Raw genomic sequence first — 24,904 nt, 5'->3', positions numbered from 1 at the left:
AGTGCACTTCCTACAGGAGATTTCTTATTGCTGGATTCAGCTCACTTGGGAAAAAACCCCCATGATCTGTCCCACAAACAACCTTGTCCTTAATTGGCATCCTCAATCCCAGCTCTCACCTCTTGTCCCTCCAGGCTGGAATCACCCTGAAACACTGGTCTTGCCACTCTTGGGCTGTGTTTTATCCTGCTGGGCTCCCTGGAGCCTACAGGCCATGTCCCATGTCACAGGAGGTGGCTCTGAGGATTGGCCTTTGACACACAACTTCCCTTACATTGTTTTTGAACACAAGAGCTTTCTGTGCCTGCAGCTCAGCCTAGGGATGATTTCCTGGAGAGCACCATCTCCAGCTGTGGAATCTTTTCATCACATCCAAGCAAAGATCTGTGAAAGTGGTATTTTTAGGTCCTTTGGCCACCATGAAATGCATTCTTTTCATATTCCTTATATAACTTCCATCTGAAAGAGCCAGCAGGCTTTGGAGCCTTTTCCACAGCTTTCATATCTTAGTGGGAGGAGGGGGGGAAAAAAGGCAAACAAGGTTTATGGCCTGCATATCATCTCTGACAAAAGCAACTATTGCTGCTATTAAACTTTCAAGTGCACACACAGGCACAGATAGTCGTGAACACCAAGAGGCAGCAGGGACAGCTCAGCAACGTGGCACTGCTGAGCCAGGCAATTCCATGTGCCAGGCTGGCCAGTTCCCTCTGGGCTAAATGTAAATATCACCAACCAGCTGGGGAACTCAGGCCACACACTGCACAGGTCCCTTCCACTCAGAGAGGCTGGAGGAGGAATGGTAAGGTGTGGGTATGTCTAAAATCCCTCTCCCCATTCCAAACTGAGGTGTGACACTGACAATCATAAACACACCTAGCACCTGAAAAATTGCCAGCCAGGCCAATAAAAATGGCAATACATTGTCAGCTTTGTTATGTGAGGAGAGCTTGGCACAAACAACCCAGCAGTCATGACCTGCAGTTGTGTCCTAGGAGAGGGAAGAGGCTGCTGGGACCAACAGAGTGCTCCCAGTTCAAACCCAGGGGAGAAGAGCTGAGTCTAACCCAGGTCTGGGATAGAAGGTGGTTTGGGAACTGTATTTCCTAGGCTTACTCTGGCTTTGGATCTGGAGTGATGCCAGGCTTGCCTGATCATGACCAAAATCTTCCAGAGGCCTGAGGGCACCCCTAACCTGGGGTTTAGTCCTGGGCTACACAAAGCCCTGGGCTCTGCTGCCAGGCTCCACTCCAGCCCCTCCCATCTGTAGCTCTGCCTGGCTGGAACCTGCAGTCCCTTGGGACCCCATGGATTCACAAAGACCAGGGACCCCTTGTGAGCCTGGGGGACCCCACACCAGATGAGGGGTCTGGGGGAGCTGTTGTGATTCCCCAGCTTCTCCTAGAAACTGCTCTGGGTGCAAGAAACAGCACAAGAGCTGCCTGAGGGGATGCCTGGACAGACACCCAGCACAGAAAGCATCCCAAGTCAGACAGGAATTCCTCTCAGCTGCTGCCAAGCCAGGTGTCAGCACTGGCTGGAACAGGACATGCTCCCCCTCACTGACCGGGAAAGTCATTACAATAAAGTACCTCCTCATACTCTGCTCCCTTCCAGGACTCTCCAAAACACCACTGTGCCTTAAAAACACTTTTTAATTAATCCTGCTGATGGGTTACTTACCATTAACCACTGACATGGAGCACACTGGCTCAAGCATATCCTGGAATCCACTCAGAGCTGATTTGCAGGGACAAGCCACTGAGAAAAAAGCTCGAGGCAGAAGCAGCAAAGAGAAACCTCAGTGCCAAACCCAGAATGCCTGACTCAGCCCTACAGCACTTCCAGCACAGATAAAGAACAACCATTGGGATCCTTGCTTCTGGGGGGGTTTTAGCCCTCTCTTAACCATTTTCTAAGGTGTGGGATTAAAGTGGCACTTTCTCACCTGGGAGAGCACACAGGAGACCTGCTGTGTTGCACACCCATTGAGGAGGCAGTGGAGACAACTCCAGCATTCCAGGCTCTTAATTTTCTGTTGAAATCCTACTGTTTACTGCATGTAGCCCCTCCCATCACAGTCCACCATGCAGCTGAATTCCTTCACCCCAAAGGTGTGCAAAGAATTCACTCAGAGGTTACTCTAAAACCCAGCCCTGCTTCACTCCTTCCCACAGATTTATGGGCTTCGGATGAACCCCAGGCTGAAAGCCCCAAGAGCTGGAGCACCCAGTGCAACCCTTCCCTCATTCTGCCCCTGGAAATATCCTCCACCATTTACCAACTGGTTTCTTCCAGGAGCAAACCTGAGTGTTTCTGACAGCTGCAGCCTGTGCCATGGAGGGGCTGCAAGGAGCAGCTGCCAAGGTCCCAGGGCAGCCCCATCACAGCCCCCTTCAAGGGTTAATCCTGCCAGGGACCCAACCTGCCTCGGAGACAGCTGCTCTCCTTCCAGAGAGCATCATGAAAAGCAGTGAAAGGAAATGCTCAGCTCAGAGCAAACTGGGCGTTGGACTAGATGACCTTTAAAGGTTCCTTCCAACCTAAATTATTCTGTGATTCTGTAAAATTAAACTGCAGAAATCCTGTAATATTTAAAACATTCAGAGGTCCTGCCAAGCACATTCCTCACCAAGCTTTTGCAAAAACACTGCTCATCTTGAGGCTGGTAGAGCCAAGGAGAGGGGAAGTCTTCCCTCGAAGCCTGGGTCAGGTAAGGCTGTGTGTCTGTGTCCCACCACACACTGGGCTTTCTGGGGGTCTGTCAGCCCCTTAGCACAGCTTTGTGTGCCTGGGTGGTGGTGCCTGCCTGTGTACAGCTGCTTTGGCAGCAGATAGTACAGATTTGTGTGCATTTGCACATCAGTGCCTGTTTCCATAGCTGTGTGTGTGGGTCTGCTGTGCCATCTGTGCTTGGGGAGGGCATGAGCAGAGCAGGGATGGTCCCCTGCAGCCCAGGGTGTGCTGCTCCCAACTGAGGCTCCCATCTGTGAGATCCCCTCCTCCCACCAGCACACGCAGGGTGACAGCAGGCATGGAAGCTTGTCCTGGAGCATGCACACTTCCAGGCTTTGAGTGGAATAATTTTGGTCATTTAGGGCATGTTTTCTTAGTCACTCCCTCCTCTGAGTGCAGAGCAGAGCTGTTGGATTGTATCACAGCACCATGTCTGGAGCCTGGCATGGCCCTGCCTGGGGTGATTTGTAGGGACTGCTGCTCCCCTCCAGCCCTTCCCACTCTGCTGCACTGGTGCAGGAGGAGCAGCTCAGGTTTGAGATGGAAGCCCTGACACTCAGGCAGACTTGTCCAGCACTGCAGCACGAGTGGCTCTCTGCTCTGATGCTGAGTTACCCAAAAGGGTTCTGTAGTTTGTGGGGCCCAGAGGTTCCACCTGCAACCCAAGGACCAGAGCCCCTCCTGGACTGAACTGCTCACAGATTATCTTTATGACAGGACTGTTAGGTTTGCACAGTTTAGTGATTTAATATCAGTTTAAAGCCCTCTCTGTGAGCAGTGCTGTTTGAAGTCATGCTCTCGCTTTTCAGCCTCAGCTTGCCAAGACTGTAAAACCTTTATTGCTAATGGTGGAAAAGCTTAAAGAAGCCAAGATAACTTTCCCAGGCTGGGTACTAAGACTGGGATCGGATAAGTAAATAAGTGAAGAGTATTACATGGACTTCATTAAATATCAACCAACACCAACAGCCACTCATTTATAACACAACGGCAGAGCATGGGAGCACCCAGAGAGCTGAGAAAGGCATGAATCACATGTGATAGGAGAGATGAACATGAGAAGGGCTGGATTCCCCACGGGGCTCTGGGTGTGGTTCCCAAGGTCACAACACAACTTCTGACAAAAACTCCTGCAAAGAATGCAGGTTTGGACCTGATGGAGTGGCAGACTTGGTGGGGTTCATCTCCTCTCAGCTGGGGAGGGTTGTGGGCATGTGGTGCAGCATGTCCTTCTCCCTTCTGATGCGGTGGACAAGGACAAAACTCTCCTTCCTAGGAAGGAGAATTTAAATTCAGGCTACAGCTATCACATCTCCTGGGACTGTCAGTTCCTAGATGTTTGTTTTCAGATTTTAGCTTTTACTTCCTTATAGACAGATTCTGCCTTTACTGGTTTCTAGTCACAGGATGCCAGCACCAGGAAGAGTAAATTACAGAAGCTCTTGGTACAGTTCCTGTGATTTCCTGTGCCAGTATTTTCAAACTCCCCCAACACCTTGGCTTGATGTTTGAACCCCCTCACTTCCATTCAGCACCCACTGCTCTCCATGAGTTCAACATTCTCCACATTAAAAAAGCTGAGGTAAGGCAGTCACTTCATTTGGGGACAATCCCCAGATTATATTCCACTCCCAGCTCTTCCTCACTGTGCAGTACCCTCAGGTCTACTTTCCTTCATCACTCTCTCTCACCTGCCTAAGGCTCTTGCTCTTATTTTTATTTCATTGTTCATATCTCTCAATTTATTGTTCCTGATTCTCCCTTATTTCCTGCCCTTCTCGTTCCCCAAAACAGAGCTTCATTCACATTACTACTCCTTTCAAACATCCCTGCTCACTCCTAACACCCTGTTGCAGCAGCCATTAACCAGTCAGGACTGGAACTGTCACCTCCCTGCTAAATTTTCCTCCCTTGTCTGAGAGGTGCAAATTCCAAGCAGATTTTGCAACCTTTAGCATAAATTCCTGTTTGCAGCTCCAGTACTTCCCAGCTGTTTGGTGTTTTGAGGCCTTTTCTCAGATCAGCAATTAGGTGGATCAGGTGATCCAGGAAATTCTGTCATCCTCTTTCAGCTGGGAGGCCACAGGTCCATGTCCACAGCACACACCTGGGACTCCAGGGCCCACCTGGCTGCTTCTGTCACACTTGTGTCTGTGCAGGAGGAGCAGGTCTCTGTGCCCAGGAGCTGTATGAATGCAAATGGCAGCAATGCAAAATCTCTTATCCTCCTGAGGTCCCTCCCGACTTCATTTATCCCACAAATCTACTGGAAAGGGCATGGAGCAACATCACAGACAGGTCCAGTCTACTCAGATCCAGACTAGACCCAGCTTGCCAGGTTGCACGCAGGTCTGGAATGAACGTGCTCCCCTTTTCTGGAACAGCTCTCTGCAGGTGACACCGGTGACACACTCCATTTGTTTCCATGCTGGCATCCCTCTTACCAGCTACAGCGCCACTGAAACGGTTTCTGTTTCGGAAGGGTGAACCCTTGGCAGAGAAACAAATGAGAGCTGAACCTCGTATGCTGCAGAAGGGTCCTGGTTCCCACTGTGGGCTCCTGGGGCTCCCACTCTTTGTCCAGCTATCCTCGACTCCCTCTCCTGGCTGAGAACGCGGCTTGCAGAGAGAGAGGAGAGGAACCACCGCGCCCCAGGGACCCTGCAGGATGCTGAGCCCTTTGCAGGCAGCCTCTCTGTCCCTTCAGCTCCGCAGTTAAACGCGGCATTTCCCTCCCCAGCGCTCCCCGTGAGCCCTCTGTAATGCAGCAAACCCGGGAGGGACCAGCTTTTTTATTACAAATTCCATGCAGACAGGCCAGGCATCACCTCCTGGGGGATAATGTAGTTTTCTGTCCTGTCAAAAAGCAAGCCAAAGCCAAACTACCCCCAAATTCTCCTTTTATTAACATTTAGTCCTTCTGTTGTGGTTTAAATCCAAGATACAGTCGGGACATCTCTCGGGCCCTGTTTCCATCCAGCTGTGCTTGCTTGGAGCCTGCATTGAGGCTGCCCTAGCTCTGGTCAGTGATCCCACACCAGCTCAGGCTGGCAGGGAGAGGCCCTGGGATACAGATTTGTATAGAAAATATATAGGATATATTTGTTTTTATATATGTATGTGTCTGTGTATATATGTAAAAATAAAATGTATTTTTAAATATGTGATTATATATTATATATAAATATTATGCAATCTGTAGATTATATATGTAAATATAATTGCTGTGTTATATAATTACATATATTATATAACAATATTATATACACACATACATATATCCATATGTACACGTAAGTGTACATGCAAGTGTATTTATATGTGTATATATACATATGTATATATATATATACACATATATGCATAATAAAAATATTTTTATACACAATATATTCTATACATATAAAACGTATTTTACAAGTGTAAAATGTAGTTATATGTTTTATAAAATATACGTATTATTTACATATATTTGCGTGTATATGTATGTATGTATGTATGTATGTATGTATGTCTATATATGCATATATAGATAGGTATACATGTATCTGTATATTTATAGAATATAAAATTCTGCCTTCGGCTGGAGGCAGCAGCTGTCGTTGTCGCAGAGGATGAGGTGGCACTGAAGGACAGATGTCCCTTCGGGGTGCGTCTCCGGACCCCTCTCGCTGCACGGAGCAGCTGCCAGACGCGGAGGCAGCCCGGACTCCGGGCCCGGGCCGAGCCGCAGCGCCGCGGGCGCCGCCGGAGCCCCGGGCCCCTCCCGAGGCCGCGGGCCCGCCGCGGGGCCATGGCGCAGGCGCGGCCCGCGCGTCACTTCCGAGCGGCCGGGGCCGTTCCGGGGCGGCGGGGCCGGGACGCGGCTGCTCCGCGGGAGCTCCGGTACGGGCGGGTGTGAGGCCGAGAGTTCCGGTACCGGTGGGTACGGAGTCTGGGAGCTCCGGTACGGGCGGGCTGCGGGGCCGAGAGCTGCGGAGCCGGCAGCTCCGATGCGGGTGGACTATAGGGTCCGGTACGGGCGGGCTGCAGAGCCGGGAGCTCCGGTACGGGCGGGCTGCGGGCCCGGGGGCTGCAGGGTCGGGAGCTCCGGTACGGGCGGGCTGCGGTCCCTGGCAGCCTCCTGGCCCCTGTGCCCCGCTCCGGCGGGGTTGGTGCTGCCCAGCCCAGGTTGTGCCCCGGGGGTACATCGCTCCCTGGGAGCGGTCCCGGGGCCCGTCCCGAGCAGCTGGGGAAGGGGAGGTGGGAGCGAGGCAGTGAAGGGTCTGTCAGTGCAGGAGGAGGGCGGGTATGGTGGCAGGTGTCCCTGTGGTTCCGTGTGATCGCCAGGAGCGGTGTGATGTGCTGTGGGTGACGGAGTGCCAACAGCTCAGCAAAACAAAGCCATGTTTCACTGCCATCCCCAGGTCCAGCTAGAGGAATTATGGCAGGCTCGTGATTTTTCTAATTTTTACTCATCTCTGTCCACTTGTGGCTGGATTTGGAATTCCATCTCCCAGGTCAGACATATTGACATCACACTAAAAAGCTAAAACTACATTAAGCTAGCCTCAATACCCATGCAGTGCTGGCATAAGAGTCTGCAGTTTTCTTACCTGCTCATCCAGTCTGTGCACTGCAGCCATTTTTGATATTCCTGAGTGCTCCTCCTCCCGAGTAGCTCAAAGCATTCACCTGGGCAGAGGTGTTGGTAAGTGCATGTGTTTGCCAGAGAAGCTAAGGAAAACACTTGGCTGTCTGGGCTTAGGTGGGGGAGCTTCTCAGAAGAGGGTGTAATTCGACCAAATGTGAGAATCACGACAAACTGGGATGTTTGCTTTGCTTGAGTTTTCAACTGGACGTAGGAGTGAAGTTGTGTAATTCTTTATTTTAACTTGAGTTGGTAAGGTTTCATCCAAGGTAGCATTCTACCTGCTAGGTAGGATAAAGAGATTAGAGTAACTTGCACTTTCTAATCCTGGTAGGAGAATTAAAATAAACCTTGTGCCTTGACTGTGGTTCTTGGAAAGGAAGCACCTTCAGTTAGGAAACAGAGGGATACAGTAGATAATAAATATGTAAACAGTCACTGTGGTTTTAAGCCTGTGGGTTTGTTTGTCACATGCAGCACTTGTTTTTTGACAGATTCCTGCTGCATTATGTCAGGAGAGAGCGACTGCACCAGGACAAGTCCATCAGCAGGGTCTCCATCAGACAATGAGCTCCTGCCAGACCGGCCAAAGTATGTTTGTACCCTGTCTCCTGATCTTGTTACCAAAGCCCGGGAGGAGCTCCAGGAGAAGCCTGAATGGAGGCTCCGTGACGTGCAGGCCCTCAGGGATATGGTGTGCAAGGACTATCCCTCCCTGGGGACGTGCCTGGACGATGCTTTTTTGCTGAGGTTCCTCCGAGCCAGGAAGTTTGATTACGATCGAGCGCTTCAGCTCCTGGTGAACTACCACACCTGCAGGAGGACCTGGCCAGAGGTGTTCAGTAACCTGAAGCCATCTGCAATAAAGCCTGTCCTGGAGTCAGGCTTTGTCACTGTGCTGCCTCACCGGGACCCGCAGGGACGTCACGTCGTCTGCATCCGCCCAGGTACTCCGTCCTGAGTGTGTCTGTTCCCTGTCCTCGAGGTGTGTCTGGGCCAAAAGCCTGTTCCCTGCTCTGCTGAGAGCAGTGGTGACTTGCACAGAGTATGTGGCCTCTCTCAAATTTGAAAAGCTGACCGGGGAAGGGACATGCTGGTCCTTAGCCAGCATTATTCCAAGTCCTTTTCCTATGTCAGCAATAACTGCGGTCATGGCAAAATGAAAATGCAGTGAGGTGGGTCGATGAAGATTTTCAAGGAAATGTAATTTCTCAAGGAAAATTATTATGCAGTCACTCAAATTGAAACAAGGCTGCTGGCCTACCCTTAGAAGCTCATAATTTGTTTTTACAATAAGCAGAGAGAGAAACCTATAGCTCTGACTCCTGTGTAAATAATCAGAGTCTTTCATGTGTTTTTGGTGCTGCCAGGCTTGCTGTAAATTTCTCTCCATTCATTTTCCTATTTTCCATTTACCTGCCTTCTTTCTGAGCTGAAACTGCTCTTAATGAACTGTGCTGGGTGGAGAACGGGGTTCTTAAAACCATTGCCTTTGCTCCCTGAAGTAAACATGAGTTGCCATTTACCTCTTGTTTAAGAAAGGCTGCTCTGAACTAGAACTGTGGCTATACAGAGTAACTTTTGAGTCCAGGAGAACAGAAAATCAGTTTTTTGGAATGTGTATTGTTAGCTTATCTTCACTCTCCAACTTACCATCCCTGTCTTGTAACCTCAGACAGATGGACACCCAGTAATTATCCGATTACTGAGAACATTCGTGCCATATACTTAACCTTAGAAAAACTCATTCAGTCCGAAGAGACCCAGGTGAATGGAATTGTAATCCTGGCAGACTACAAAGGAGTCAGCTTATCTAAGGCGTCTCATTTTGGTCCTTTTGTAGCCAAAAAAGTGATTGGAATTCTTCAGGTAAGACCTGAACTGGTGGGAAAATAAGCTTGTGCATTGTAAATGACTGCTTCTATGTGTCGAGTTCTTCACTATGTCACTACAAATGTCATCATCTTGGCTTTCACTAGCAGAATTAAACAAGTCTCTACCCAACCAGTTTCTCACACCCTTACAGCCAACTTACATCACTTGCCCTTTTTTTTTGACTTTTGCATACCTAAAACTAAATTTGCATTAGAAATGCAGACTTTGAGTTGGAACAGACAAAAGCAGTTCTGCTAGGTAGTGGTAAAGAAGAAAGAGAGCAGAGAATTACAGTTAGAGATGAGACAGTGAGGAAATGGCCTGAATTTAAATAGTTCCTGTGAGCTGAGATGGAGCCAGCCATGGGGCAAGTGCAGGTTCCAGCTAAAGGGCTGCTGCTGCAAAAATGTTAAGAGGACTTTTGAATGGGTGTGATTTGATGAGGATTTTCATCCATGCCCTGAAGGCAGAGGCTTCTTTAGCACAAGAGACATAATGAAAACAGCTCTGCCTGTATGTGTGGAAGGAAAGTGTTGGAGAGCAAGTTAGAGCAAGGGTTTAAACACACTGAAGCTGTACAAAATGGGAAGGGAAAGAACTCAGGAGTAGCCTGGCCAAAGTGGTCGAAGGCCTGATGATTTCGTTTGATGTTGATACAGTCTTGGAGGAGTGAGATGAGAAAACTTCTCTTGAATGGGTTCATTCCATCATTACTTTTGCTCTGGCCTGAGCTGGTTACATCCTTTATTGTATCCATGGGATCAGGAAGGAGAGGGTGAGTCAAGGGAGTGTAGGAGATGAGACTGCTGAGTTAAGGAAGGCCTTTATAAGAACTCACTCCTTTACATTATGATCTACATGTATCATTTAACTGTAAACCCATATTTAATTAGTACAAATAAAGCCAGGGGTGTCCTGCTGTTCCTACTGGAATATATTCACACAACAATAGCTGGACATGGGGAAAGACATAAAGGTATGGGGGAATATAAATGTGTTGCATCAACCTTGCTGAGCTGCAGCTCCTGTAAAGATGAGGTAATTCACTGATGCTCCTATGGAGAAAAATATTCCAGCAGTGTCCCTTGTCTGCTTTTCACTCCAAGCACTGACTGATTTGTATATGTAGAGCTCATTCCAGGGGAAAGAAACCTCACAGAGTCCTTAAGTGCTGATCATGAGCTTTAGCTTATGAAAAATATTTCTGAAAATAAATTTCTGCTGCAAAAATCCTATAATAAGCTGTTGTTTTAAACTGGCCTGTATGGGAAACAGTGTTTCCTGCTGATATTTGATTCCTTCTTCACATAAAAACACACTTTAGAGTGTCTTGGGCACCAAATCTTGTTGGACACACTTTTAGAAGCAGCATGCTCTGGCTGGCACTGAGTGTGGTGCACTCCTCAGGAGCTGCAGACATCACTTTGTGACTGCATCCTTATCAAGGCTGGGAATACCCAAAGGACAGGGGTAATCTAAGTGTTTTTGTCAAGGGAGATAAACATCAACATTAGAAATGAGGATTTACTGACAGCAGTGTATTTTTTGATGGTTTTCTTGTCCCTTGATTTTGTTTCTATGCTCACAGATGTCATCCTAGGACAGCTCTCTGTAACAAGTTGAATTTCTGTTGTATTGGTTTATATTGGTACCTCAGATTAAAATTGGGAAGCCAGTGGGTTGTGCTGGCAGTCAGGCTCAGAAAATTTTAAAAAGAGAAAGATGGCAAATGTTTTTTAAACTGCATTATAAAAATCTTCTTTACTCTTCAGGATGGATTCCCCATTCGAATAAAGGCTGTTAACATAATAAATGAGCCTCGTATATTCAAAGGCATTTTTGCAATCATCAAGCCTTTTCTGAAGGAAAAGATTGCAAACAGGGTAAGGATCTATATGATTTTAACATTAATATTAATGTTTGTAAGTTCCTTGTTTGGCCACTCTTAAGTAAAAAAGAAAGAAAAAATTATAATACTTGACAGTTAGAAAAATATTGGTGCCATTTTACTTTCTGTTTTAAAACCTGTTGGGAAAATTCTCTGTGAGACAGAAACTTTGAGGAACTCAATACTGGCAAAATATTAATATGGAACTTTAGTTCATTTGCTCTGTATCCAGGACATTATCCCTGTGGTTAATTATTTGGCCCCAGTAGCACTTAGTTCATGAGGTGGTGTCACAGGAAAACTGTGTTGCCCCTTCCTTGCTCTTTTCCCTTATGCAAGGGTCCTGTGTGGCACACGTGTCCTCTCCACAGGACTGTGGTTGCCAAGGATGATTTTTTTTTTTCCCACAAGGATAAGTACTTTCAATCCCATGAGTGAACTTGGGAATTAACTGAATCTGGAACCTGAGCCCAGGCACATGTCAAGTCTCTCTTGCTGGGATTTAATCTGCACAAGGTGTGGATTTTGTCTCAAGACTTCTCTTACTGGTGTGTCTGACTGCACCTGCCCACTGTTCTGTGCTGCCACTTGCCCATGAACACATCACTTCTTAAAGTTGTTCTTTAGCTCAAAATAAGCTTGTTAGCTGACTGTTCCAGCAGTTTGCTGCAAAGTGTTTGATGTGCACTTTTAAAGCTCTTTTGCTTTCTCCTTCAGTTTTTTCTTCATGGCTGTGATCTGAATTCCCTTCACCAAAACATTCCTCCAGTGATCCTTCCTGAAGAGTATGGTGGTACTGCAGGCAAGCTGGACATCTCTGCCTGGAATGAGCTGCTGCTGGCCTCTGAAGAGGACTTCCTGCATGATTTCTCAGAGCTGGTGCTGCCATGTGACAGCTCTCCCCACGACCTGCTAGTGAGTGGGGATGCTGATGAAAAGCAGTGTGATGATTCCCTGCGAGGGATGAAACCTCAGCTCTATTACTGTTACTAACAAGTCACTGGAGGGAAGTTTTCCAGCACAGTTAAGGTCTGCTCTGCTAGGTGATGTTGTGAACTCTGCCTTACTCCTAAACCTGCAGTTTTGGGACAGACTGCTGAGGCACTTTACACTATAGAACCAAAGGAAGCTGGAGAGGGCACAATGGGGGCAGGGCAGAATTCGGGGAGGGTAAAAGCAAAGAGCACAAGTTATCTAGAAGACTTGAGGCTCATCAACCTCTGTGTGAATGGTGCAAACTGGCCTCTTCTTTCTAATGATAAAAGGAAAAAATTATTGCAGATAGATAAGCTTGACAATTTCTTGTCCCCACCCCACACAGGTGAAAAGTGAGGATGATTTACGAGCTTTGTGATTATCTGGTCTCTTCCCCTTCTGCAAACACCAGTAATGAAAGACTGGTGATAGAAAGAAAATGGCTTTTGAACCCTGCAGAATATAATTCTGTAGTGAAGATTGCTTAAAATCATAGAAATCTAATTTGGCCTGTCCTCTGTCACGTGGTTCAGATTGTGAGTTGGCGTTTCTGAAATATCTCAGTAAATATTTCTTTCAAATTAATACAGAACAAAAATTTACTCATGAATACCTGTATGGAGATCATCTCTTCACAGTTGGAGGAACTGTGACTGATGGATTAACTACCATAACATCTATACCAAGGTTTATACAGCAGATGCAATCTTATTTTCAGAAAACAGCAAGGTTTTCAGATCATTTACTAAGGCTTTTGATTGGACAACACCCTCAAATAATGAGGTTCAGAACCAAATAAAAGAAAGCTGTGTCAGCCACTTTCCCACATTGACAGTTCTTTTCTGGTTGAGATAAGGAATTGGGTAAGTACCTCATACCCAGGATGTGTGAGGAGGTTTTGTAGCAGTTGGCATGTGATGTATAGAAGGCAATACTTCATGTAAGACAGCAAGGTGCTGCTTTAGCTTGTTACTTTGGGCTGAATTTGAGTTTTAAGTCTGTGAAACCAAATGCAGACAGGCTTTTTAAAAGCACATTCTTAAATTTCCTGATATTGTAGCATTTTGTTCACTGTGCTTGTCAGCTCTTCTGTGAAATGTTACAACTTGGTTTTTAACTTTGTTGACCTCTTTTGTCTTTGGTTGTCATGTTCCTGTATGAAGTTAGACTTGAATAATCTCTGTGATATTTACCCATAACTTGTATGCCTGTGCTTCTAGGTCTTTGTCTAGAGACAGAACTAACGATGTCAAACCAGGGTAAGATACCTGTGTCTGAATAAGCTGTTCCCACTCCCCAAGTTCATTTTATTTAATGGTCTTGACTTAACTCTCAGCACACTCTTTGCACACATTTTTCTGCACTATAATGGTGTGGAGATGGGAAACCTCATGAGGATGAGGAAAGCACAGTCTGTTACTTCAAGGTGAAATAATTCACTATTTGGTGGAAAAAAACATCCCTTCTAATTGGGAACTTATCACTAGAGCACTTTCTCTGGATGAAATCTTGATTTAGTGCCAAATGTGATTATAGGCACCAGTTAAATTTCTGTAAATATAAAACTAAATTATCTTGAGGATCTCAGACATTCATTTTTCAAAGTGCCAAACTCTGTTTTGAATGTCTTTCTTCTTCTTAGCCCCCTTGCAGCATGACTGCACTGCCAAAATGAGACTTCTGTAATGACTTCCTGACCTGGCAGCAGACCTCATCCTGGAACTAAGGGGTGGCAAATGCCATACCTGTCATCCTGACATTGTAAAAGAGACTGGGTTCTGAAAAGAGGTAAAACCATGAAGCTTTTTTTCTTTTCTCGGTGGCAGTTCAGAATCTGTAGGAGCAGAAAACTCATCACATGAACAGTTGTAGGTTAAAGGTGGGAAGAGATTAATTTTCCTCAGTGAAAGCATCTTGTTTTTCTTACTTTACAAGTCAATTTTAACTCCTCTTTGATAACTATTACCTTAAGTGCAGGGAAAAAAACCAACTACCCTTTTCATCTACTTAAGGTAGAAGAGTACTGCTAGGCAGCTCCTCCTTTGTGACCAGAATATGCTGTTTTGCAGAAATTAATTCACTTTTTTGCCACCTAGAAGCCAGTAGCACACAGCACCAGGACTTGGACAGATAAGTGGCTGCCCATACTGCTGAAGTGCTAGAACAGAGTGATGCCTGTGTTGTTTTAGTGCCTCTTAATTCCAGTCACAGTGTACCACTGAAAAAACGAGAATGGACCATTTTACCTAGAGATGATAGCCTCACTGATAATCCTTCCTTAATTGTGTTACAGGGTTAGAAGTGGAGGTATAGTGACTACAGGAACAGCTCCTTTCATCCCCTTATGTAACTACTAGAGAGGGAGGCTGGATATTCAAAATTCAGTTTAGTGTCCTTCAAAAATAAATAAATCCAGTGGTGTTCAGCAGAAGGCTGAGGAACCTCTACAAAACTCATTCTTTTTCAGGCTTTCACATTTTCTTGCATGCCTTAAAAAGTAGGCAGATTAGATCCACCTCACCCTCTTCTTTCCTCTGCTCACTAAGAATAAAGAATATGATTTAAACATAGTAAGTGAGGTTCTAGGGTTGTGCTGGTTTTGGCTGGGGTTGAATTTTCTTCATAGGAGTTGGTGTGGCCCTGGGTGAGTGAGCAGCCATGGTGCTGGCTGGGGTTAAACCACCACAACTGCCAATGCTGAAACATGCCAGTCTCGTGCCTCCAAAATTTCTTTTCCTTAAAGCTGGCTTCTGGGCAGTGGATGTCAGGATGCTGAATTAAGCCAGGCTTTATCAGGCACCTGTTATTTCTAATTTGCTGTTCCTTGGCTTTAGAACTGAGGCAGGAATTGCAGCTTCACTGAGCTGTGTCTCTAACCCTGAAGCCTCTCTGACCAGTGTTTGACATGTCTTACAGAAAGCACAGCTCTGGCTCATGTCTGCCTGGCTACAGAGCTGAGAATGTTCTTTGAGCTTCAGCAATTAGTAGCAAAGACATCAGTTTGTTCCCAGAATTTCTCATGTTTGGAAAATAAACATTTGTGTCATGTATAGCATCTCCTTATCTGCAAGTAAAGAGAATAACTAGGAAAAGCTTACAGGAGGGGGTAGTTTTTTTGCTTGGGGGTTGTTTGGTTTTCTTGTTTTTACAGCACTACAACCACTTTTTTTTCTTCTTCTCACTTGAAATAACTTTGTTTTCCATGCTTATATATGCCTTTTCCAGTACATAAGCCATCCCTGCAAAATCCAACCCATAATAAGGAAGGATACTTGAACTGCATTGGCATTAGGAGGCACAAAAGGTAGCTGCAAACTGTACATAAAAGTACTTGAATTTATACTCTTGTAAATGGGTGTTATGAACCCTGAGGTATTTTCAGGAACTGGCTGAAGTATCATTTTTGTTAAATCTCATTTTGGCTCCAGGTAATCATTGTCTTATTCAATTATTAATTTTGCTTTCTGTTATATGTGGGCCTAGAGGTGTTGGGTGGTTAAGTGTACATCTTATTTTGATAAAATTTATTTTTATATTGCATTTTATAAAAACAAAGTTGTCAAAAATGTGTAAGTTTATGATGCATGACTGGGTGATTAAACACATTGTAACAGCTGCTCGTTTGATAGTTTCAGTATGTTTGTCTTGTGTCATGTTGGGATATTTTACTGTAAAGCTCAGTAACAACACACAAGTTCTACATTTGCACATAATCACCACAGCCCTGCATTAGCAAAAGGTGTTGCTTTCTGCTGGAAACAGAAGTCTACTTGAACTGAGCAAGGAACACGATTTGACACTCACAGACTCACAGGGAAGATACTGGTTGTTTCAACAAAATCTGTCACTTAGTGTTTAGTGCACAGCGAAAAGCCCCAGTCCCATCCAGCTGGACACTGCAGCAGCTGAGCACTGCATGGGGTACTTTCCACTGGAGAAGGAACTGCTGCTTCTTAACACTTCAACAGAGCTGGGCCACTTTCAGTAGTTAGTCTGCTTTATTCAAATGAATTTACAGTGCAAATGCCTTAGAGCCAATAATAATAATTCCGTGTATGTTACTTTTATTAAGCATACTGGACAACTGAAACCACTCAATCAGTAAGCTGTATTTTCCAACATAATCATAAAGTTGATTAAGCTACTCATACACTTATCACTCTATTTGGCAAACATCCTAAAAATGAAGTTACCATAGAAACTGCCTCTTAAAATGGGCAAGTTTGTCTTAAAAGAATTAAGAGTTAACCAGTTTTTCAACTTCAGAGCTGTTTTTTTGGTGAGAAATAAGGGTGCTTTTTGCCACAACACAAAGTTAAGTAATTTAAATAAACTTACTGTAAATAAACTTTAGCAGTGGAATGTAGAAATCAAGCAGCATGGCTTACACTTCCAGAAACTGAAGCATGAGCAGAGTAGTGCATTATGCTGATTATAATTGCTCTTTAAAATATATTACTTCATATTTAACTAAATGTTAACTTCTATTCAGTAGAAGGTTGTGGCTTTTGGACAGAATTGGTAATTTATTTTGTGCTTTGACAGCAAAGCTGTAGTGAATTTTAAAAATGCAGTAATAAGATAACCCTGGTAAAGGTTAAAATAGAAAGATAACTGATAATTTTGATGCTGCATCAAGCATTATGCAATATATAACTGTCTATCCAACTGCATTTTAATACCAACATAAGAAACAGTAACTAAAGCAATAAATGAACATTTTGGCTGTCAGCAAAGAGTTCCCCACTTTTGTAAGCTCAGACGGGTGCAGGAACTTAATTGAAGTCTCTATTAGTAAGGACAAGAGGAGCCACTAAGGTCCAAAGATAGAGAAGCAGACAAACCCAGCTGGAGGTAATCTTCACCCACACGGCTGGCCATTTACTTGTCATGGTTTTGAAATCTGCATCAGGGCTAAAAAGCAAAGAAGTGCATTAGCACACACAGAAAGCACCTCCCCCTGTTCCTTGGTACCTCTCATGTTAATCTGAACTGAGGGTAATCCTTTGGAGCACTCCAATGCAAGGCCCTTTTTTGAGAACACAGTGAGACAATTAAGCCAGCAGTTTCCTGTGGCTCCATCACAGGCTGTTGTTCTTGGAACCCAGTTTTCAAGCCTGCTTGCCCATGCTGATGTGCTGCTGTTTAAGGAAGTATTTGCTAATTCATACAATGTCCTGGGAGCAGTGGTTCTGAGCTGCAGCAGCACAGGGCATGTCCAAGTGTTTCCAACAGATGTAGGAAATCACATCTCTGACAAGCAGCACATATGGCTGTCCCTGCACATCTTTCCCAGTATGAAGAGCCACTAACAGTAGTTTAGAAGTTTGGCTTCTAACAAACTTTGCAGGAGGCCACCTGAAACTAATTCCATGTGTATCCTTCCTGCTACTCCTCTAGCTGAAGAATGGCAGCCACACTTTCTGCCCTTGCAGCTCTGAAGTTCTGCTGTGCTGCCTTCTCACATCTCAATTCAGTAACACTGAGAAGGCACAGCTGTACTGCAGCTGGCACAGGGACAGCCCCTTCACCTGCCTGGCAGGAGTGAGTCTCCTATCCACACAGAACCCACCACCTCCCCTCTGGCTCTTACCTGTACCAGTTGGTGAGTGTCATCATGATGTACAGAGAGGCGAGGAAGAGCATGAAGTGGAAGAAAGTGTAGCTGTACTGGACACCATCCTTCTCGTTGTCCGTGACACGGCGCACCTCACCCTCCTCGGCTGTGCCACTGCCTGTCCCCACAGTGTCCTCCAGGATAGCAGTGTCACTGCCAGACAGGGTCAGCTTGTTCACCTGGCTGTTACTTGAGGAGCGGATGCTGCAGTGTAACCCAAAGAGAGGCCTGGTTAACAGCTCCTTTCACAGGCAGCTGTGTTTGATAATCGAGCAAGCAATGGGCCACACTGAATGTCTGGGCCTAGCAAATAATATGTTTTTAAATCCATCTGGAAGCATAAGGAAATTCCTCCGACTGTTTTTATCCAAGGTTTTGTTAACTTAATTAAACAGCATTCTTAGTCCCAGATCATAGAAAGGAGTGGTTTGGAAGGAACCCTAAAGATTACCTGGTTCCAATCCACACATTAACACCTAGACCAAGTTGCTCACAGCTCCATCCAGCCTGGCCTTGAACACTTCAGGGATGGAGCACCCACAACTTCTCCGAACAACCGTTCCAGTGCCTCATCACCCTCACAGTAAGGATTTTTTTTCCCTAATATTTAATCTAAACTTAGTCTTGCAGTTTTAATCCATGTCCTTGTAAAAGTCTCTTTCTATGTTCTTTGTAGGCTCCCTTCAGACACTGGAAAGCCACAATTAGGTTACCCCAAAGCCTTCCTTTCTCTAGACTGAACAAACCCAGTTCTTCCAGCCTTTCCCCATAGGAGAGGTGCTCCATCCCTCCAATCATCCGTAACATGTTGTTCTGTTATTTGGATTGGGCTTACAAGGCTTATCCTCATGCACAAAGCAAAACACAGGTTTATGAGCCACATCTGGCCTCAGGCCTGAGACAGCAGCTGGATGTGAATAAATGCAGGTACATTTTGCACTAGACCCAGATTTAAACAAAGGAGGCAAACCCCAGTTCTTTACCACTGGATAGCAGTGCAGATCCTACCTGGAATACAAGAGGCACAGGACAAAGATAACCAGTCCAACAACACTCTGGGCATCCCACCACTGCAGGGACTTGGGTGGAGCAGGAGTGGCAGGTGGGACAGTGGCATTGGCTGGAACAGCTGTGGGTGCAGCTATCTGGGTGATGATGTTCAGCAGACTTGGGTTACAGGTTCTTTCTGAAAGGGATTTCAAGGCAGAAGAGAGATGAGCTTTGCCAGCATTCAGCTAAGAAAAGATGACAGGTAAGCTTGCAATTTTTCATTCCCTTCAACTGCTGATCTCTTCGATTCTCCTGAGGCATAAATTGCCTGCAATAATTTTCCTGCCAGTGAGCTAGACAAGGCTATAATAAATAAATAACACCAGAATGCCCTGACACTGTTTCTTTTTCCCCCTTACAACACTCCAGTTTTGTTCTGCAAAGAGGCAGTTTGATGGTTTCAGTCAAGTCAGGTTTTCAGCCTCACTGGATTTGATCTGAACAGATCAGCAATTCCCACAGAGTGATCTGTAATAACCATCAACTTCTGCTTTCACACCACAATATGTGACTCAAGACAGAGTATTGCTTACCAGGCTCATTGGACATGGCTGCCCAAGTGAGGTACATGGTGTAGAGTGTGATGACAGAGGACTGGAGGAGGCCAGAGCGAGGCTGATGTTCCTGTTCCAAAGCAGAAGAGCAAGCCAAGGTCAAAAGGGCAAGTTTTACCTAGAGTTGGATGGTTTTACCCCACTGCCACAGATGAAATTATTCCTAGCATGAAAACCATTGCTGTAGAAATGTATTGGGCTTTGTTCTACGTTTGAAAGACTGGAAGAAACTCCTTAGAGTTCTATAATTTATGCAAAAAGCAACTCAGAGAAAGAATAAGCAAACCAAATCCTTTTCTTTTTGTGCCTAAGACTCAGTTACAGGCTTTTACTGAGTTAATCTCAACCTTTTAAAACAATTTTGTAGATGTGAATCTAGCATGTGATTTAAACAATACCAGTTCAGAATCAAGTAACATGCAATTTTTCTCTTATATTAAACAAGTTCACCCCTAATTTCAAAGCCACAGTATTAAGCAAATAAATCTCCAGCTACTTTGCTACTCCCTAACAGATTACTCTGTTCTGCTAGGGCCTCCACCACTAAAACCATGCCAGCAGTCCTCCACATAGAAACAAAGTCCAAAACCATGTTAGCTCAAAAAAGCCTCTCTTCAGCAATGTGTTACTATGTAGTAAAATGGTTTCAGAGCAAGATATTTTTTCCAGTTCCTAACTAGCAGAGCTATGATAGCCAAGTTCTTATGTCTGACTGAACTGCTACTACATCCTTCTCACTTCATCCCTGCTTGGTATGTCAGAAGAAAAGAGCAGAGAAAAGTCATACCTGAACTTTTGGAAGGATAGAAACAATGGAGACAGTAATGCACAGGATCATGTTAAAGCTTATGAAGAACTTGTTCTCAGTGCAGTCATCAGGCTTCGTGTAGAAAACGTAGAAGAGAATGACAAAAACCAGGGACAAGGCATAGAACAAGCTTGTACAGGACAACAGAGCTGGAGGAAAAAAAAAATTTACATTACACATACATATACACATATATACACATCTAAAATGGCTTAATGCCCAGCTAACACTGCATAAGACACTCTTTCTTCCTCACCTGGCACTCTGGGTCACAAAACCAGACTAGGAGACTGCATTTTTGTAAGGTATGGCTAAATTTCTGCTTGGGCTCACTATGCAGCATAGCTCACAGAAAGGCCAGGGCTGCCATCAGGGGAACAGGATTTGTCTCTCAGGGGCAGTTTAATTAGTTTTACTGGTATCAGGCCACAGTGGCATAATGAGAGAGTGCTTTTTGCACACTTCTCATGGACATTTACCTGCCCTGGATTCCTGTGCTTGAGGTCACTCATTTTTGTTTCCACTCTGTAAGAAGCTACAAAATGGTGTTGCAGCATTCTTAGCTATGAGCTAAGAACCACAACAATTAGCACGTTGTAATTAGTGGCCAGCTGGGGAGCAGGCACCAAGGCACACTCAGCGTGGTACAGCAGCCACTGTCACAGACACAACTGAGCTCCTGGGGACACAGCAGGGGAGGGGCAGAACAGAGCTCAGGTTTGAAGGGAAGCAGGCTCTGAGCTCTGCACACACCCTGCAAACCAGGCAAGTGTGGTTTGTTAGGACTGTCAGATGTGCTACTCACAAGCCAAAAATATTTCACATTTTATTGAAGAAGAAAAAGGAAACATTGCTGCTATTAATTTCAGGTGTTTACAGCTGTGACTCAGGGACACTGTGCAGTTTAGTTCTAGGTATGTCTGCAAACCAGTAAATGATATTCTGCAGCCTACTGGCCAGTACAAACAAATCCTTTACAGGTTAAGATTCTTACCTGCATACCAGCATTTGGAATTCCCCTCTTCCATTTTCTCAACCCAGCTCTCATTCCAAGAGTGAGCAAAATCCACAAGTAGAACCAACTGGATAAGAATGAAGCAGAAGGCTCCAGAAACACCAATCCAAAACCAAGCTAGAAAAGGGTGCAAGAAAAAAAAAGGTTAACTTTCATCATGTGGATGTTACATCTCTTTAAAAACAAAAAAAGCTTCTAATTACACTGCAGACAAATAATGAAAAAACCTGAAACTGTAATTAGATGTGCAGATGCTGTTAATCACTTTGGCCTCAATTTGACAGGAGCATGGAAGGAGTCCCAGCTCTTCAGGGATGCAGCCAATGCTGGTCAAGCTGAGCATGGGAATGTCTACCCCAACACACTTTCAGGAAGAGGCAACATCTAACATGTGGCAGCTTTGTGTACATGAGTGCCATCATGCCACAATTCTCTGAGGGTCAACAACCCTTTCATGTTCCTCTGATGTGGCCAGACAGTAGAGGTTTCCCACACAGATGTTTCAGAGATTCTAGGGAAATATTCAGAATTTGTCAGTGTTCTGAGTCTAGTGTCAGAAGATCAGCTCAGTAGTGGCTGTCTCATGAAGTAGAAAATTATCAATAACCAAAACCTATTAGGTTGAAAAGGGATTTCTTATTGCCGTAACTTCAGCTGGTCACCAAAATACTGGATGGACCAAGGTACTCCAACAAAGATGGGCAGAAACTGCATCTTCTACAAAAGAACTTTCAGTATTGCCTATTAATCTGTAAAAAGGTTTGAGCTTATACAAGTCAGAATTCCATGATGAACATTAACTGTACCTCTTGTGAAAGGCCCTTCAGGGATATAAAATGCTCCAACCATGATAGCCACGATGGCAGCTATTTTGAAGAACCAGAACCTTTAAAAGAAGATAGAAATCATAAATATTGGTCTTACTCCACACACAGTCAGTTCACACACAGTAGTCATGTGCTACATGGTCTGTAAGCAGCTTGGTCCTGCTCCAGCCAGGGCTTTGGATCATATGATCCTGCTGACCAGGGAGGCTGAGGACTTTCTATCCCTGGACATGCTCAAAGCCAGGCCTGGATGGGGCTCCGAGCCACCTGGTCTTGTGGAAGGTGTCCCTGCCCACGGCAGGGGGTTGGAAGTGGATGGTCTTAAGGTCTCTTCCAACTCAAACCATTCTGTAATTTTACGATTCTATGCTCTCCTAAGGTCCCTTTCCAATCAAATGACTCTATGATGATACAGTCATCTAGCCCAAAACTAACTCAGTTAAATCAGGGAATTGGAAATCAGAAACCAGTTTCTGCTGGCTGAGTCAGGCTGGCCTTGAGAATGACCCAAGGAGTGCCAGAGACAGCACAAGGTTGGACATACAAACTAGCTGCAATCTGACATCTCTATGAAAACACACAGCACTGCCCTTTTGGTTACCCCATCTCAGAGTGGCACCCTCAACCAGGACACTGAATATCTTACATAAACAGGGAGCTTTTAAGGAGAGCAGAGCACTACTCTGTACTGGGTCCAAAAGAAAACCGAAGCTGTGTATGCAAAAAGGAATTTCCACTGTGTTCAGCAGAGAGGCTGGAAGGAGGAAAGCAGCTGGAAGGGCAGCCAGCTGGCTCACACATACCCATTGTGTATGGAAGCTCTCGGGTCATTGCTTGTTTTCACTTCTATCATGAGCAGGGAGAGGAGGAAGAAGAACACGGCCATGGCAAAGCTGACACGATAGACAGCTCTGTACCCCACAAACACATCACAGCTGACAAAGCCCTCCAAGTGGGGGATCTGAGTGTGAAGCCCATCGTCACAAAATCCAGGTATCTGGGTAAAGACAAATTCACATTCCATTGTGAATTCGTGTCTGCATTTGCAATTGCATTTTCTAAGTCCTGTAACAGCCAAGGCTTTCAGTCAACAAACTTCTGAGAGAGCAGAGAATAAAAGACCTTGTGCTCAGACCTTATTATCATCTGTCTCTCCCCATGTCAACACTTTTCACCCAGGAAGATTAAGATACCCCAGCAGCAGGCCTCTGATAACAACTGACAGTCTCCAGGTCCGGTCAGATTTCAGAGACCAGGCATGCACTAAAAAAGGAACATTCACAGAATTTGCTGTTTCAGCCAGAAGCCATTCAGTACACGCAGCCTCTTAAGTCAGGAACAAGGACACTTGGGTGTCTGCATCTCACATAATCCATTCCAAGTAAAGAAAATCAACAGCCACTGGCAAAAGTAATGGCACTTAAAACAGTCAGAAAAAGATTTTCCCCCTTCATACCTTTTTCAGCTGCTCTTCCATGCCTGGTGCCAGCATAATGCAGGCAAGCGCAGTACTGAGGAGGAGGAGGAAGGCATAGATAAGTCGTGTCACTGTCGAATTCTTGCTGTTGGGGCAACATCGGCACAGCAAACACGAGGCACCGCTGCACAGACAGGGAATCTGAAGGGCAGAGACAGGAATAGTAAGGGCATTCCCCTCGAAGCTGACACCTGCGCGTTAGGCGACACCGAGGGGAAAACCCGAACTGCATTTAGCGACACTCCACTCCCGGACCGCACAGATAAAGCGCTAATGGGCGTTTTTGACAGCGCCTTTGCGAACACCCCGGAGATAACCGCGTTTATCGGCCTGGGCTGCCCCTGGGGCCTCGCCAGAGCGGGCCCCGTCCGCCAGCCACCCGCTCCGGCCAGGTGGGCCCCGGCAAAGACAGGGCTGGATCCAGCCGGGCACCGCTCCGCTCCGAGGGGCTGGAGCCGCCCGGGCTCCGGCGGAACCGGGACTGCGCCCGCGGGCACTCAGCGTGGTCCCCACGCCAGGCCCGACCCGGGTCGCCAGCGGAGGCGCCGCTCCGGGCTGGCCGCGCTCCCCGGAACGTAAGGGGAGGTTCGGGGTGCAAAGGACGGGTTCGGGGCGGGAGCGGAGCCCCGCACTCACCCAGCTGGCCAGCGAGCAGACCCCCAGCACGGCCCCCATGGCGCCGCCGCCGCCCTCCGCCCGCTTCCTGCTTCCGCCCACAGCCCGCGGCCAGGGGCGGTGCCAGACGGGCTCCGCCCCGAGCCGCCGCCGCCGCTGATTGGCTTCTTCCCACCGCGGGGACGACCACTCGCCAATGAGAAGGCGCGATGCAGCCGCCCGCCAGGGGGCGGAGCTGAAGGGTCGGCGAGGGCAGGGGCGGGGCGATGTTGTTTATCAACACTTCTTCCGCCTTCGCCGAGGGGAAGGGAGGACGCTGATTGGTCAAACGGGCAGTGAGTGGGCGGTCCCTACAGCGTGACAGCCAATGAGCGAGGCCGCTGGGCAGCCCGGCAGCCGGTCCATAGCTGCCCGCGGCCGCTGGGGGCGCTCGGCGGTGGCGGGGCGCGCAGCCGTTGCCATGGCAGCAGCGGGTGGCGGGCACCGGGCCTGCACCGAGCTGGTCCCGAGGTGGCACCGGGCCGTCCCCGCCCCGCCCGGCATTGTGACACAGCACACCGCGTTTCTCTTCCCCTGGGCACCAGCAGCCCGCAGAGCGCCTTAGCGCCGGTCGTGCCCCGGGTAACTGCGAACCCTCGGGCCCACGGGGCGCGCCCGGCGCGGTGACAGGCGTCACGGCCGGGGGGGTGACACCCTCGTCACCGTCACTCACCGGCGCCACCGCCACAAGCGGGATGCCGGAGGAAGCGAGCCACTTCCGCCACTTCATGTCGAGCCTGTGTGGACTGTGGTGCGAGCCATGGCCGTGGCCCGGGGGCTGGCGACACTGTTGTCCCC

The 24,904-nt window shown here is 46.7% G+C and overlaps 2 protein-coding genes across 6 annotated transcripts; one reads left to right on the top strand and one right to left on the bottom strand.

The window, feature by feature from the left end:
- Positions 1-6,484: 6,484 nt before the first annotated feature.
- Positions 6,485-15,720, top strand: TTPAL (alpha tocopherol transfer protein like). Of its 5 annotated transcripts, none has more exons than XM_030231680.2 (5): positions 6,485-6,621; positions 7,861-8,313; positions 9,042-9,235; positions 11,014-11,124; positions 11,847-15,720. In XM_030231680.2, exons 2-5 carry the CDS (start codon positions 7,875-7,877, stop codon positions 12,120-12,122), a joined length of 1,020 nt encoding a protein of 339 aa, XP_030087540.1. In that variant the 5' UTR covers positions 6,485-6,621; positions 7,861-7,874; the 3' UTR covers positions 12,123-15,720. The 5 variants fall into 5 exon arrangements, with proteins under 5 accessions (XP_030087540.1, XP_030087541.1, XP_030087538.1 ...); XM_030231681.2 differs by having other exon boundaries at positions 6,533-6,661; XM_030231678.2 differs by having other exon boundaries at positions 6,540-6,682.
- Positions 15,721-16,083: 363 nt separating this feature from the next.
- SERINC3 (serine incorporator 3) lies at positions 16,084-24,252 on the bottom strand. The gene is made up of 10 exons (XM_009092977.4): positions 24,089-24,252; positions 23,432-23,593; positions 22,779-22,972; positions 21,955-22,034; positions 21,128-21,265; positions 20,113-20,282; positions 19,305-19,395; positions 18,730-18,907; positions 17,698-17,925; positions 16,084-17,018 (listed from the first exon to the last, which is right to left on the bottom strand). Exons 1-10 carry the CDS (start codon positions 24,125-24,127, stop codon positions 16,880-16,882), a joined length of 1,419 nt encoding a protein of 472 aa, XP_009091225.1. The 5' UTR covers positions 24,128-24,252; the 3' UTR covers positions 16,084-16,879.
- Positions 24,253-24,904: the final 652 nt, after the last annotated feature.

This window comes from Serinus canaria, chromosome 20 (assembly GCF_022539315.1).
Source record: "Serinus canaria isolate serCan28SL12 chromosome 20, serCan2020, whole genome shotgun sequence".
Taxonomy (NCBI): domain Eukaryota; kingdom Metazoa; phylum Chordata; class Aves; order Passeriformes; family Fringillidae; genus Serinus; species Serinus canaria.
Note: the sequence above shows the minus strand (reverse complement) of the source record. Positions and strands in the feature narration are given on the sequence as shown.